At 34.9% G+C, this 14,172-nt stretch overlaps 1 protein-coding gene across 3 annotated transcripts in view; it reads right to left on the bottom strand.

Annotated features, from left to right (window-relative positions):
• Positions 1-281: 281 nt before the first annotated feature.
• Positions 282-14,172, bottom strand: part of PEX3 (peroxisomal biogenesis factor 3) — a 34,823-nt gene continuing 20,932 nt past the window's right edge. The window contains exons 9-13 of one of the 3 annotated variants that reach the window (XR_015251605.1): positions 12,918-12,988; positions 10,744-10,866; positions 5,726-5,822; positions 2,975-3,136; positions 282-1,779 (exon numbers count right to left, since the gene is read on the bottom strand). Coding sequence is in view for 1 of the 3 variants with exons in the window: in XM_086708039.1 (XP_086564165.1) it covers positions 3,053-3,136; positions 5,726-5,822; positions 10,744-10,866; positions 12,918-12,988 (375 nt within the window). In the remaining 2 variants the exon portion in view is untranslated. Of the gene's footprint in view, positions 1,780-2,299; positions 3,137-5,725; positions 5,823-10,743; positions 10,867-12,917; positions 12,989-14,172 lie in introns of those variants that run through there. The other 2 variants (XR_015251606.1, XM_086708039.1) reach the window with 2 other exon arrangements.

Genomic DNA, 14,172 nt, shown 5'->3' with positions numbered 1-14,172 from the left:
CATGAACGGTGAGATCATGACCTGAGCTGAAGTCAGATGCTTCACCAACTGAGCTGCCCAGGTGCCTCTAGATGTTGATATTTTAAATATGGATATCACTTTAGTAAGATTCTATCTCATTTTCTCATAGGTGTCATATACAAGCAACACAATTACTGTAAAAGTTCAGGCTATTCAAATAAATATGAATCAGGACAACAGAAGACAAGACCGATGTTTTATCTTCTGTTCAATTTTGCAAGTGAACGATCTGGTTAGATAAAATCTTCCAAGCAAATAAGTGCTCATGTAAAATTTTTATATATACACAGTAACAGACACATTTATACAAGTTTGAAGGAGAAAAAATAGAAGCAGTTTTAAGTAATCTCCATGTAACCAATTCACGGGATAAACTGATGGTCTTCATCTCCTCAGAAAAGGAGGTGCCTAGGGCAGGCTGCAGGCTTTCAGTTAGTAGGTGTCTATCTGGTGCACCCTTCGCTTTGAATTCCACTTGCTGCAATCTGCGTTTACCAAGTCGCGTAGAGTTTGTTACTATAGGGGCTGAAGAGTATTCTTCGACAATTCACGTCTGCCTAGAAGCTCAGAAGGTGATCTTACTTGGAAATGGCGTCTTTGCAGATGTAACGAAAGTTAAGTATTGAGACAAGATCATACTGTACGTGGGTGGGTCCTAAGTGAGTATTCTTATGAGACAAAGAGCACAGACACACAGAGAAGGCCATGTGAAGACAGAGGCAGAGACGAAGTTTGCTGCTACAAGCTAAGGGACACCTGGGCCACCAGAGGCTGGGAGAGTCAAGAAAGCATTGAACAGTCTTCCCTATAGCCTTCAGAGGGAGCATGGCCCTGCTGATACCTTGATTTTGGACGTCCAAAATCAAGAATGGTGAGAAGAGAAATTTCTGTTAAGTCACCCAATTAGCAGTAATTTGTTACATTGGCTCTAAGAAATTAATAGTTACCAAACTGATTATGCCAGTTGAACTTGTTATCATGAGTATATAAACTGATGACGTGAGTGCGAAGAGTTGTAGTTTCTGTGAAAACTAAGCTGAACTTTGAAAAGACTCGATAAAAGTGTTGTTTTTTTAGGGGCACCCGGCTGGCTCAGTTGGTGGAGCATGAGACTTCTGATCTCAGGGTTGTGAGTGTGAGCCCCATGTTGGGGGTAGAGACTACTTAAAAATAAAATCTTAAAAAAAAAAAGTGTGTTGCTGTTTTAAAATTTAAAGATATTGGCTAATTGTGGGCAAAACAGTTCTAAAAGATTGGAGGAAAATATAGCAAAAACCTACAAGCATTCTGTATCGGTGGCTCACAATTATATAATGGAATGTAGTGCACGTGATCTGCACAAGAAGGAGTTAGGAGTGCCTCAAAGCAGACGCATACGAAAAAGGTAGAAAAGACCTGGTCCCTAGATTAAATAAGTGGCAACTAAAGAATATTTATATTTTAAGTTAAAATATCTAAGAATAAGTTTTTTTGTGTGTGATAGATACCCTGCTTTATTTAAGTGACCTTTGGATTAACCAAACTATTGGTCCTATTGTACTAGCTGAAGACACATTTGTAATATCTAAGGCCAGTTAGCTTCAAATGCATGTGGGTTTTACCTGATCATCTCTTCAACTGCCACGGCACCACAGACGCAGTTGACTCCAGGTGAAAATTGTCAGCTGATCAGAATACGATCCTTTTTTTTTTTTTTTTTACAAGGCCACACCTGTTCAGTCTCAAATATTCTTTGGATGAAATCCTGGGTTAATACTGCTGCAAGAGATGCAGGCCCTATTACATACACATTCACTAATTTTCCAAAATGCAGTTTTTCCTCCACGCTATTAGAAAATAACATCACTATTTTCTGTCAAATTTGGAAGAGAAATATTTGCTATCTGCAACACTTTTACATCTGTTTCTTTCTTTTTTTAAACATTGTAGACATTACATTTTTTTAAACATTGTTCCTCTGTTGGAGGAACATAAAGCGATGTCACTGACAATATTCTTATGTTACCGAAAATATATCTAATACACTAATGATATGCAACAATTCATTTATTTCTGCCTAATTACCCTTAATTATAAATACAGAATATAGATTTACTAGAGACGATGAATTGTTTCTCTTCAGAAAGGAATGCTATTCATTTTTTCTAAACAGAAAAACTAAAGCATCAATTATATTACTAGTTAAAATAAAACTTGAAAACTAGCATATTCTCCCAAAGTAACAGCAAAAATGCTATAGGACAAATAAATTAATGGCTGTAAAGTATTAACAAAACCATATTTTACTAAAATATTTTATTGCAATAAGGTATATACTGTGCTCAAAATCAATACAAAGTAAGTTAAAATTATTTACATACAAATGCTGAAACTATAGCTAAAAATAGCCGCTGAGTAACAACAGCACAATTTAAGCCTCTAAATCAAATACGTAATTTTCTAAGGATTGTTAACAATGGTAATGAAAAATTACTGATCATGGTTGTTAAATTCACTGGTTTCCATAAAAAGAAATGTCCTTCATCAGGTTCATCTAAGGTAAATAACTTATTCCTTTGAAGAGTAACGGGAGAAAAGTCTGATTCATTCATGTATATTATAGTCCAGTGAACTTTATGATTAAATAGTACATTTTCTAAACTTCACAGTTATTTCTCAAACAGATTTTTCCTCTGTATAAATGTCAATGTATACTACATTTCATATTATATATATATATAAAAAAAAGTATCTACATTAGTTTTTTGTCAGTTTGGAACTAATATCCATGGTGTAACAAAGTATTAACAATTCTGATGTCTGCACTGTGTATGCTCAGATATGCTCACAAAAACTAGTCTGTTGATGACTTTAAAAAAATATATTAAGATGCCAAATAAATCTATTTTATTACGAAATGAAGACTTTGATTAAGAATATATTTTTATTAGGCATTTCGGTAACAAATCATTACCCTATATATAGTTGATTCATTCAGTGTATTTTTAAAAGTAAATGAATTCCATTGTAGTTTTTCTTGAAGGAAAAGAAATCATTTCTCCAGTTGTTGAGGAGTACTAAAAGCTTCATACACATTAGCAGCAAAGTCTTTCACTTGCTCCATCATCAACAGATCCTAGCAAAGATGACAATAAAACATTACAGTTTGTAAGAAGTATAGATAATTTAAATCCATTTCTGCAATCAAGCAATAAATTTAGCTTTAAGTTTTGTGGCAGTAAGGCCAAAAAGAAAATCACTTAATGCAAGGAATATTTTTTCGCATAAGAAATTCTAGGAGATACTTATTGCTTAGGTTCTTGTATGAGGAATGGTGGGTGTGGTAAGTATTCAGTGTGACTTTGAGAAGAAGACCCAAAACAGTCTTCAAACAGACTTGTGTATGCCATGTGCTGGGTAAGTATTTGTTCCATAAATGATTACAATACTAACGATACAAGTGTAAAGGTACCTTGGCTGGAAGCTGACATAACATGGTTGTAAGGTATGTTACTTTTTAGAAGATCTAACCTAGAATGTATGTAGCATGTCATGGGTTCTGCATACACAAACATAAACTACATACATATACTTCAGAACAAGGGTTCTTAAAGGATTTGTGAATGTAAAAACAAGAATTACATTTTTATTTTCATTAACCTTTAAAATCTAGCATTTCTTTCAATTATGAAATTGACAACTGTGACAGCAGTAACATGCTATGCATTTGTCTTCAGTGGAAATAAGACATTGTCACATCATATGATAATTGTGGAAGATACATGAACTGCCATTACATCTTGTTATTTAATGCATGAACAAGGAGGAAATACTGCTACTTCATAAATTTGATTTTAAAGAGTATTTTGAAAACTGTATGTAATTAATTGGCTTTCTTTAAAGCCTATGTATTTTATGATATGCATTTACACACATTATTCTGAGAAGGGGTCCATAGGCTTCACCAGATTGTGAAAAGATCTACGACACAGAAACATTTAAGTGCCTCTCTGGGCATCAGAGAAACAGTAAATGAAAAATGAATCTATCCTTAGTGTTCTCTGTTTCTTAAGTATCAGAAAACTCAGGTGAACTTTAGACCAGTCTTGACCTCAACAAATTCATGGTTAAAGTCTCTAAAGACAACTTGGCATTTTATAGTTAAATGAGTTAACATAGAGATTATGCTTAAAAGAACTTGTCAATCAATAGTGTAGTATATAACCTACATTCAGTCACACTAAAAATCTTTGAACATTAATATCAATGGTATTTTTATTAGATTGAACTCTTTTGTTTTCATTATCAATTATACAGATTTTAATTACTGTGGTACATAAATTACTTAAGCCTTCAAGCTGCAGGTGGTGTATTTTGCCTGGTTGTATTTCCCACTGGCCTGCCAAGATGAATAGCCTACAGATGAAGCCAGACTCTTACGAAACTGGAGAAAGGTGAAGTTAAGGTTTAAGTGCCAAAAGTTACAAACTTTTTTCTCACACTGATATACATGTGAAAATTAATTTAATATGAAATTAAAAATTTTAAACTAAGTTTTTAATAAAATCTGAGCTTAAATTAAGCGAAATGAGATTAGCCTTACTCCCTCTTCCTTCTGCAATATGAATGCCTGTCATGGGTGACAGAGATGACAAAGACAATTGAAGAGAACAGTGAGGCAAAATAAGCATGTAAAGGACACAGTAACGACACCATATAGAGAAAGAAACAATCTGTAGTCTTAGTTTTCATGTTGCCAAGCAGAAAGTACACAGAAGATAATCTAACTTGTCTGGGACACATGGTACCAAGAAGATGCCATCTTTACACTTAGCCTGCAGTCTCCTCCCTGTACATTTCTGCAGTAGTTTGGAATTGAGGTGTATTGCAAACACGTTTCTAATTCTAATACAAGTTTTAGTCTTCTAAAAGTATTGCAACTTGGTTGCAGGTGACCCAGAAAAAACTGTGTGGGTCCAGAGTTCTTATTTCAATAATATTTGCCTTACTTAATGCATTCCAAAATGGTTTTCTAAGGAAGGACTGAGTTTTAGGTAGTACTGTCTACGGAACTTTTCATGAGCAGATTATTGGTGCATTCTTTTTTTTTCTTTTTTTTTTTTAATTTTTTTTTTCAACGTTTATTTATTTTTGGGACAGAGAGAGACAGAGCATGAACGGGGGAGGGGCAGAGAGAGAGGGAGACACAGAATCGGAAACAGGCTCCAGGCTCTGAGCCATCAGCCCAGAGCCCGACGCGGGGCTCGAACTCACGGACCGCGAGATCGTGACCTGGCTGAAGTCGGACGCTTAACCGACTGCGCCACCCAGGCGCCCCTATTGGTGCATTCTTAATAGTCATATTTATTAATACTAAAATGCTTTACTTCTCCAAGACAATTTTTTAGTTTTCCTCAAAATTTGAGGAACTAGATCACGGTCTCATAACTCAATCTTATTACTAACATAGTTTAATGCCAACCAGAATGTATGTAAAATGTAGTCTAACTGGTGTTGGACTAGAATATGGGGAAAGATATTTCCAACCTCATAAATTGCTATATTTTTGTTCTCATGGGGCATTCTACCACACTCTACATGTGATTTAAGTTTTGGTTTCTTTGAACAAATACCACAGGAGAGAAATGTAATTTTATGTCAGACCAATATAACCACAACCAAAAATACAATGTTTTTAAATAATACCTCCAAGCTTTCTTCTTACCTGAACAAAATGACTAGGTGTTTCACTGCAAACTGAATGGATCTGTCCATTTACTATTGGAATTATCTTAGCTAATGGCAGGCTGACACTGGAAAGACTGAAAAATCATCATAGTAATAATTATTTTCTGAAATTATCTCACAGGATCTTAACATTTTAATTATAACGCAATATAGTAACTGAAGAGTATTCACAAAATGTATTAAGAAGAAAATAAAAACCATGCATAATTCTACCCCTTAGAAATAACAACTGCAACTGACATCATGGTTAACTTCTTCCAGTAATTTTTATACATATCTGTGCTTTTTAAAAAAAGCTTATTTATTTTTGAGAGAGAGCGAGACTGAACATGTGCCTTAGTATGGGAGGGACAAAGAGAGGGAGAGAGAGAATCCCAAGCAGGCTCTTTGCTGTCAGTGCAGAGCCCGGACGTGGGACTCGATCCTGGGAACTGTGAGATCATGACCTGAGCTGAAATCTAGCGTCACTCAACTGACAGCCACACGCGGTCCCCTTTTGTTTGTTTTTTTAAACACAAGACTCTAACTTCCCAGCAATATTGTTTTGTATTTCTATTAAAGTTATGAACATTTTCCATCTTATTAAAAGTTCTTCACCAAAGTTTTAATCTATTTTTTAATGATTATAAAAAGTAATTCATCCTCTAGCTGTGACAATTTATTTATTCACTTATTAAAAAAATTTTAATGTTTATTTTTGAAAGAGAGAGAGAGAGGGAGAGAGAAAACAAACATGGGTGGGGGTGGGGCAGAGAGAAGGATACAGAGAATCCCAAGCAGGCTGCCCACTGTCAGTGCAGAGCCCGACATGGGGTTCAATCTCACAACTGTGAGATCATGACCTGAGCCAAAACCAAGTCAGATGCTTCACCAACTGAGTCACCCAGGCACCCCAGACTATCCTAAAATTTCTTAAAAAAAAATTTTTTTTTTCAATGTTTATTTATTTTTGAGACAAAGAGACAGAGTGTGAGTGGGAAAGGGGCAGAGAGAGAGGGAGACATAGAATCTGAAGCAGGCTCCAGGCTCTGAGCTGTCAGCATAGAGCCCGACGCGGGGCTCAAACTCACGAGCCGTGAGATCATGACCTGAGCTGAAGTCGGACGCTTAGCCGACTGAGCCACTCAGGCACCCCATCCTAAAATTTCTTAAGTGTGTCTACTTCTCCCCATTGTCAAACCTAGTCAAGGCTAAGCATTTTCTTTTGTCTGGACTATAGCAGTGACCTAACTTGTAAGTGCTCAACAATCACTTACAGTAAGTTGGGTGAATAAATGAATAAATGTTGGTGTGATTATGTGTGATACAATGACTGTTAAATGATGAAACACTTTGGAAACAAATATGAAATAATTTTTATGTGAGTTATACTCAGGTTTATTATGTTAAACATAATACTTCACACCTCAGGCTACCCCAGAAATTTCCTTTCAAACATCATGAAAATGCTGAAGCTATGCTGTGTAACCATATGCTAATCTAACCAGTGTTCTATGCTGAGATTTGAGGCAATGGATAAAAAGAAAACAGGAGTGCAGAGATTTATGCATTCCTGAGAAAATTAGGCATTATTCTCCTTCTTGGTAGCATTTTTCAGAATGTCATGTTTTTGTTTACATGTTTGATGTCTCTCTTTGTATATTACTTTTTCTTCATTAGAAACTGAAGACACCACTACCGTACAAGGTCTGTGAGGTTAGGTACAGTGGCTATTTTACTAACCGTATTTTATCCCAGCACTTAGTAAAGTTTCCTTCTCCATAAAGCAATCTAAGTGATTCTATAATGTAAGTCCCATCATATCACTCTCCTGCCACTTCTCTAGTGGCTTCCCAGCATTCTCAAGCTGACAACCATGATCTGTATGTGCTGAATTCTCCAACTTGGTCTCACATCACCCTTCTCCTAGTTCCATCTGTTCAGCTACCACACCAGCTTCTTCCAGGTCCTCAAGTGTACCTCGGTCCTCCACTTTTCAAAGTCTTTGCCCTGTGGCTTCTGCCCTAAATGTCAACTGCCTCGCTCTAGTCCAAGGCCATATTTAATGCTCATCTTTTAATTCTCAGTTCAAATTATTTCCTCAGGGGAACTGCATGACATTCCATGTTTGTTCAAATACTTTTATCATATGTTCTTTTCCTTCTAATACTTATCATAGTTTGTACACCTGTTTGTCTATTTCTCCTACTAGATTGTAAGATCCATGAGGACAGAGACCTAGTTCAGTGCTTGATACATAGTAGTTGTTCAACAAATAGATGCCAGATGAATGGACAAACTGGCATCTCTGTCTCCTCTCTTCTGAGTTCATGTCTATGGCCATTTCTTCTTTGTGTGTTTCCTTCCTTAACTGATATGTCCACAATGCTATTAACCTCTTTGTATAATATACACAGTTTGCAAACATTTCCACCAACATATCATTTGCGTTCAATAGCAGTTATAAAGCTAATAAAAACTGTTTGATCTGTAAGTTTAAAGTTTTACAGCCACACCTATCATTTTCTTTTGTAAAGTTCTTTACTTTCATTCTTAGAAGAGCTTTCTCCATCTTGAGCTCTGACAAATATTCATCTGTTCATTTATGTTTTTTATGTTTGTTTATTTTTGAGAGAGAGAAACCAGGGGAGGGACAGATAGAGAGGGAGACAAAGAATCTGAAGCAGACTCCAGGCCCCAGCTGTCAGCACAGAGCCCAATGTGGGGCTCGAATTCATGAACCGTGAGATCATGATCTGAGCTGAAGTAAGACACTTAACCAACTGAACCACCCAGGTGCTCCATATTCATTTATGTTTTTATCGTTTAAACCTCTTGAATTTTTTTTGGCTATCTGTATGGTACCAAAGAGTCTAACTTTATTATTATTATTATTAATTTACATCAGTCATTGTAAAATGACTAATCTGTCTTACTATCATTTGCTAAATAACACATCTCTTCCTCACTTTCATCATGTACTAATATCCTCCTGTATATTTTTGAGCCTGTTTCTGGATTTTACATCCTGTCTCAATGGTTTATCTATTATGAATAACATATTATTCTAATAATTGCACCTTATATATTTTATAGGGAAAGTATACTTATCGCTTACTTTTCTAATCATTTCTTGAATATATTATGTGCATATACTATATGTAGTATATACAAGAATACAGTAAAACCTTAGTTTGCAAGTATAATTTGTTCCAGAAACATGCTTGTAATCCAAAGCACTCATATATCAAAATGAATTTCAAGAACCATTGGCTCAGCTGTGATCATGTGACATTCAGTGTCACGTACCATCTCTCGTTTATCAAGTTAAAATTTATTAGAAATGTTTGCTCATCTTGCGGAACATTCTCAGAACAAGTTACTTGCAATCCAGGGTTTTACTGTATACACATATATAATACATACACCCATATATAATTTGTTTTTATTAGTTAGCATCACTTTTCAGTTGATTCTCTTGAATCAACTGAGGGTTCTGCATCATTAACTGGAGTACGCATAATTAATGATATTTTGTCTCTTTACCGATAATTGGAAATATTTTTTCTTGGCTTATTGTAATGGCTAGAACTTTCACAACATGTTAAACAATAGGAACAACAGTAGGCATAATGAAAATATTTCTAGTATTAAGTCATGGAGTATAAAGTAGGTTATCGATATAGAAAAGAAAAAAACTTAAGCTAGGAAATATCTACTGAATACTTAGAATATGTAACGAAATATGAAAGGGCATAAAATAGTTTCTGACTTTGTCAGGAGGCTTAAAATATAACTGAGGAATACGATTCCCGTTCTAGGTGAAAAATGTAGGTTGTACAGGAAAGTACAGTAGTGAGTACTATAGGGAGTTCAAACAAGAAGACTACAATGGCTATGTGGTTATAACACATTTTTTATAACTCTTCAGTGTATAAAATCAAGTACTTGTGTAAAACAACTGTTATAATTCTTTATCACTACTCAGGAAATAACTAATACCTTGCTAGGTAGAGATTATAGTGAAGTTTTATTAATCAGAGCACTTTGATTTAGGGAAGTATATAGGGGCTGAAATTTATTTTTGTATCACTTAAAAGAGTTCCTAAAAAAGATTTTAGGGTGATATTTAAGTTGTCTCAGAAAATACATTTTATGGTTGTAAGCATTCCAAATCCTCAATGCTAATTGGAAATTATTCTTTTTATGCAATAAAGAAGGGTTCCAAAGAAATGAATAATTTCTTGCCCTATGTATTTAAGAATTGAATTGGATATTGCACATACATCATATCACTTACTGTTTCTCTTAATTTTAATGGACCAATTTATAGTCAGTTAACATTGATTTAGTAGCTATTATTTTCTGAGTTTAATATAAAAAACTTCAAAGCAGGTTATTAAAGAGTATAAATTCTAATAGGAGAGCCAAGGTACTCATGCTGAGATAAGGATATAATAAAACCATATGATACATTTTAGCAGAATGAATGCATGACTTAGAAATAATTATGATTAAAATTACTAACAATTACACTAAATACTCCCAATCTTACAAGAAGAGCTAAAAATGAATACATTATGTTGTTGTAAAAGTAGGAGATAATTCATGAAATAGGAATCTATAACAAGAATGCCTGCTTATCATAATGGCCAAACTACTGAATTACGTAGGCCAATTATGGCTTGCAGTACTTAAATATATTTTCAGTTTTATATTCTAAAGAGTTAAAAAAAAACCCAACAATCTAAGAATTGGGATTTGGCCTGCAGAAAGTCAGCTTGACAACCTAAGTATTTCTATATGGTGGCAAAATTTTGGGAAGAAATGAGGTTTTTAATACTGAATTCAGAAGGAGTTTCTACTAATGAAGGAGTCATTAGTTTAAGGGAGTTTAATTTGTTGAAAATGATCAAATTTATCCTCTATGATTTTTTTATTACCTGGAACAAAAACACATCCAAAGCACTCCTCTGTTAGAGCCTTCATTACTCACAACATTTTATGTCATCTTACCTACTCATGGAGTTGCTACGTTGCAGTTCCTGTTCAGTAGGTCGAAAGAACTCAGCCATGTTGTCTAGCAGTCTGCTAAAACCTCGGTTTAAACATGTATTCAAAACTGTACTAAAATCTGGACTACACAAAAAAGAAGGATAGATTGCGTTTTAGATTCTCAGTGGAAAAGGAAATAAATTCAATAAGTATGTTGTTATCTTTGACAGCCACCAACATTTCTAGTCACAACCTACTTTTTATAGCCTAAAACGCTGTTAAGAATATATCAAGGGGTTAATCTTTAAAAATTAAGCATAAAAAGGAAGTTTATTATTTAGCACAACAAAACGAGAATTTGCATCCATTTTGCTAGATTTTCTTTTATTATTCAGCACTTTCTACAATGTGTTTTCAAGAATTTCAGTAACAGTATTACTTCTCTTCAAGGAACTCCTGAAGAAGAATCATAGTCACAGATACTGGTTTGCTTCACATATTCTATCATGACATCTCAGAAAATTTTGGCATCATGTACAGGTGAGAAACTGGATACTTAGGGATGAAGAAATTTGTCCAAAGGTATATATAATTAGTAAGTGGGGAGCTAGAATTTGAACCCAGGCCTTTCTGTTTTTAAAGTTCAAGCTCTTTTTGTTATGCTACGTTAGTATCTCACAAAACCTCTTTGATATAAAGAATAATATACATATGCTATTAAAGTTAGAAAATGCCTACTTCAACAGATTAGTTTGATCTTTGAAATGCAGAAATCTTAAACCAGACCAGCTCATGGGAGTGGTGGGCTAGGGGCTATCCATCTGGGAATTATCAGCATACAGACAGTAGTTAAAGCCGTGTATGAAATTGCTTAGGGCAGCTGAGGAGGAAATAAGAACAAATACCTTGGAAAACGAATGTTTACAAGAAAGACGGACATAGAGGAAACTAGAAGAAATAATCTGAATACAGGGAGAGAAATCAGGAAATGACACTTATGGAAGCCACACGAGAAAAGAATTTCAAGAAAGGCTTAATCAACAGTGTTAATCATCAGAGAAAAGTTAAAAAAGGTGGACATCACAGGTTGATCAGTTTTGGCAAAAGATCACTGATGACCTTTTCTAAAACTTCGTGGAGTGAGGTGGTGAAAACCTGAGTAAGAAAAAATGTGAAAAAAAGAAGAAAGAAAAAAGAAAAAATGTGGAGACGGCGATCGCAGAAAGTCTGAGTTAACCTTGAAATTTGTTGATTTTCATCACATTATGAAAATATCTTAGAAGCAGAGGATATAATTTCCTCAGAAAACAGAACTGGAGAAAGTGGTCTTAAATTATCCTTAGGATAAAAGAAATTTCCAGATCCTCCAGTGATAAAACCACCTCGGAGAGTTAAGTGGCTCCACCGAGGCTGAATAGCTAACAAACAGGAAAGTCCATCTTCAGTCTAGGTCTTCCAGTCTCCTAATGCATAGTCTGGTGCTTTCTCCATTGTTAACACCCTAGCTGTGTTCTGGGTGACTTAAAATAGTAATACTCAATTTAGGGAAGATGTGAGATTTTTATCACTCACAGTTTTAGGAACATTATAGTCTATCCTGAGAAGGCTAGGGGGAGTAACTCCCAAAATTGAGTGTGCGTGTGTGTGTGTGGGGGGGGGGGGGAAGCAGTGTACATAGATCAGCACATGTACACATGTGGTACCATGAGGATTAGCTGGAGCTGGCTACCTCCAGCTCACAAGTGCATTTCTCCCCAACTCCCCAACTCCTCAAGTCAGTATCAAGTGATTTCAAGTTGGTAGTCAGAATGGCTGCAGCTATAATTTCAGTTTCTGTTCTGTTTGGTTTTTAAATGCTAGTTGTTAAACATTTCCTTACATACTGGGTCTACCAGAATCACCTCTGAAAGCTTTTTTTCAAAATATAAATGCTAACTATCTTCCACTCCCTCAACTAGTATTTCAGATTCTCTAGCCTAAGGAAGTGGGTGAGGAAGGCATGGGCATCTTGAAAAAAATCCATTTTTCTCATTACCTTAATAAAAGAATTAGGAAATCCTACCTAAATGCAGGGGAATAGATTCAAAATGTAATTTTCACAAGATACCATGTTGCATATGTTCAGGAAAAACTAAAAAACGGTCATAAGTACATTCGAATAGAAACACGTTTTCTGTTACAAGTAGTATACATACCTTTCCAACATGTCTCTGGTTTCATTGAGTAGTTTAATAGTGGTGACATCTCTAGGAGAAAGCCCACAGGCCTGTGAAATTAAAATGCCATACTTTAGGGTTTCAAATATTAGTACAGGTATGATGACAGTAATCATATTAATAAACCCCAAGAGTTCAGAAAATCTACAAGTCTATGTTCTATCAACAATGAAGAAATGTTAAACTAAGAAAAAAAAACAAACTGGAGAAGTTCATGTGTACAGGTAAGTACTATTTAAAACATGAGTTAGTATCTTAGTTATTGTAAATAATGTTGCAATGAACATAGGGGTGCATATTATCTTTTCAAATTAGTGTTTTTATTTTCTTTGGGTAAATACCCAATAGAATTATTTGCTCATACAATATTTCTATACATACACACAATGGAATATTACACAGCCATAAAAGGATGAGACTGTGACACCTGAGACAACACAGATGGACCTAGAGGGTATTATGTTAGGTCAAATAAGTCAGACTAAGAAAGACAAATACCATATAATTTCCCTCACATGTGGAATATAAAAAAATGAATAAATAAAAAGCACAATCAGACCTTTATAGAGAAAAAACTGACATAAACTGAGACCATATAGGGAACAAACTGATGGTTGCCAGAGGGGAGGGTGGTGAGGGGTTGGGCAAGATGGGTGAAGGTCAGTGTGAGATATAGGCTTCCAGTTATGGAATAAGTAGGTCACGGGAATAAAAAGCACAGCATAAAGAATATAGTCAATGATGCTCCCATAGGGATATATGGGGACAGAAGGTAGTTATATTTCTGGTGAACACAGCATAACGTATAAATTTGTGGAATCTCTATGCTGTACATGTGAAACTAATGTAACATTGTGTGTCAACTGTACTAAAAAAATGAGTCAAAGTAAAATTATACTTTATAAGATCCTTGTTTATCTGGCCCCTCTTGAACACATTTCTAGAATATATTTACAATGAAAACGATTGTCTTTTCAGGTTGCAGAGGCCTGGCATTTTTTTTTTTCTTTTATTGGTAAAACATTTTATTAAAATGTGTGTCTTTTTTCATCAAGTCTAGTCTAGTCTGGAGCTCTGTGTGCCCTTTTGATCTAAAGTTTCAGGGTTTAATTCAGTACAGGTAAGATCTGGTCTGTCATTCCTTTCTTCAACTGTTCTTTTGAATCTTTTTTTTTTTTTTTACTTCCACTGTTGAATTTTAAAATTTGGAAACTGTTTTATCATTCCAGAAAGT

Source organism: Puma concolor, chromosome B2 (assembly GCF_028749965.1).
Source record: "Puma concolor isolate L17-30 chromosome B2, mPumCon1.1.hap2, whole genome shotgun sequence".
Classification (NCBI taxonomy): domain Eukaryota; kingdom Metazoa; phylum Chordata; class Mammalia; order Carnivora; family Felidae; genus Puma; species Puma concolor.
Note: the sequence above shows the minus strand (reverse complement) of the source record. Positions and strands in the feature narration are given on the sequence as shown.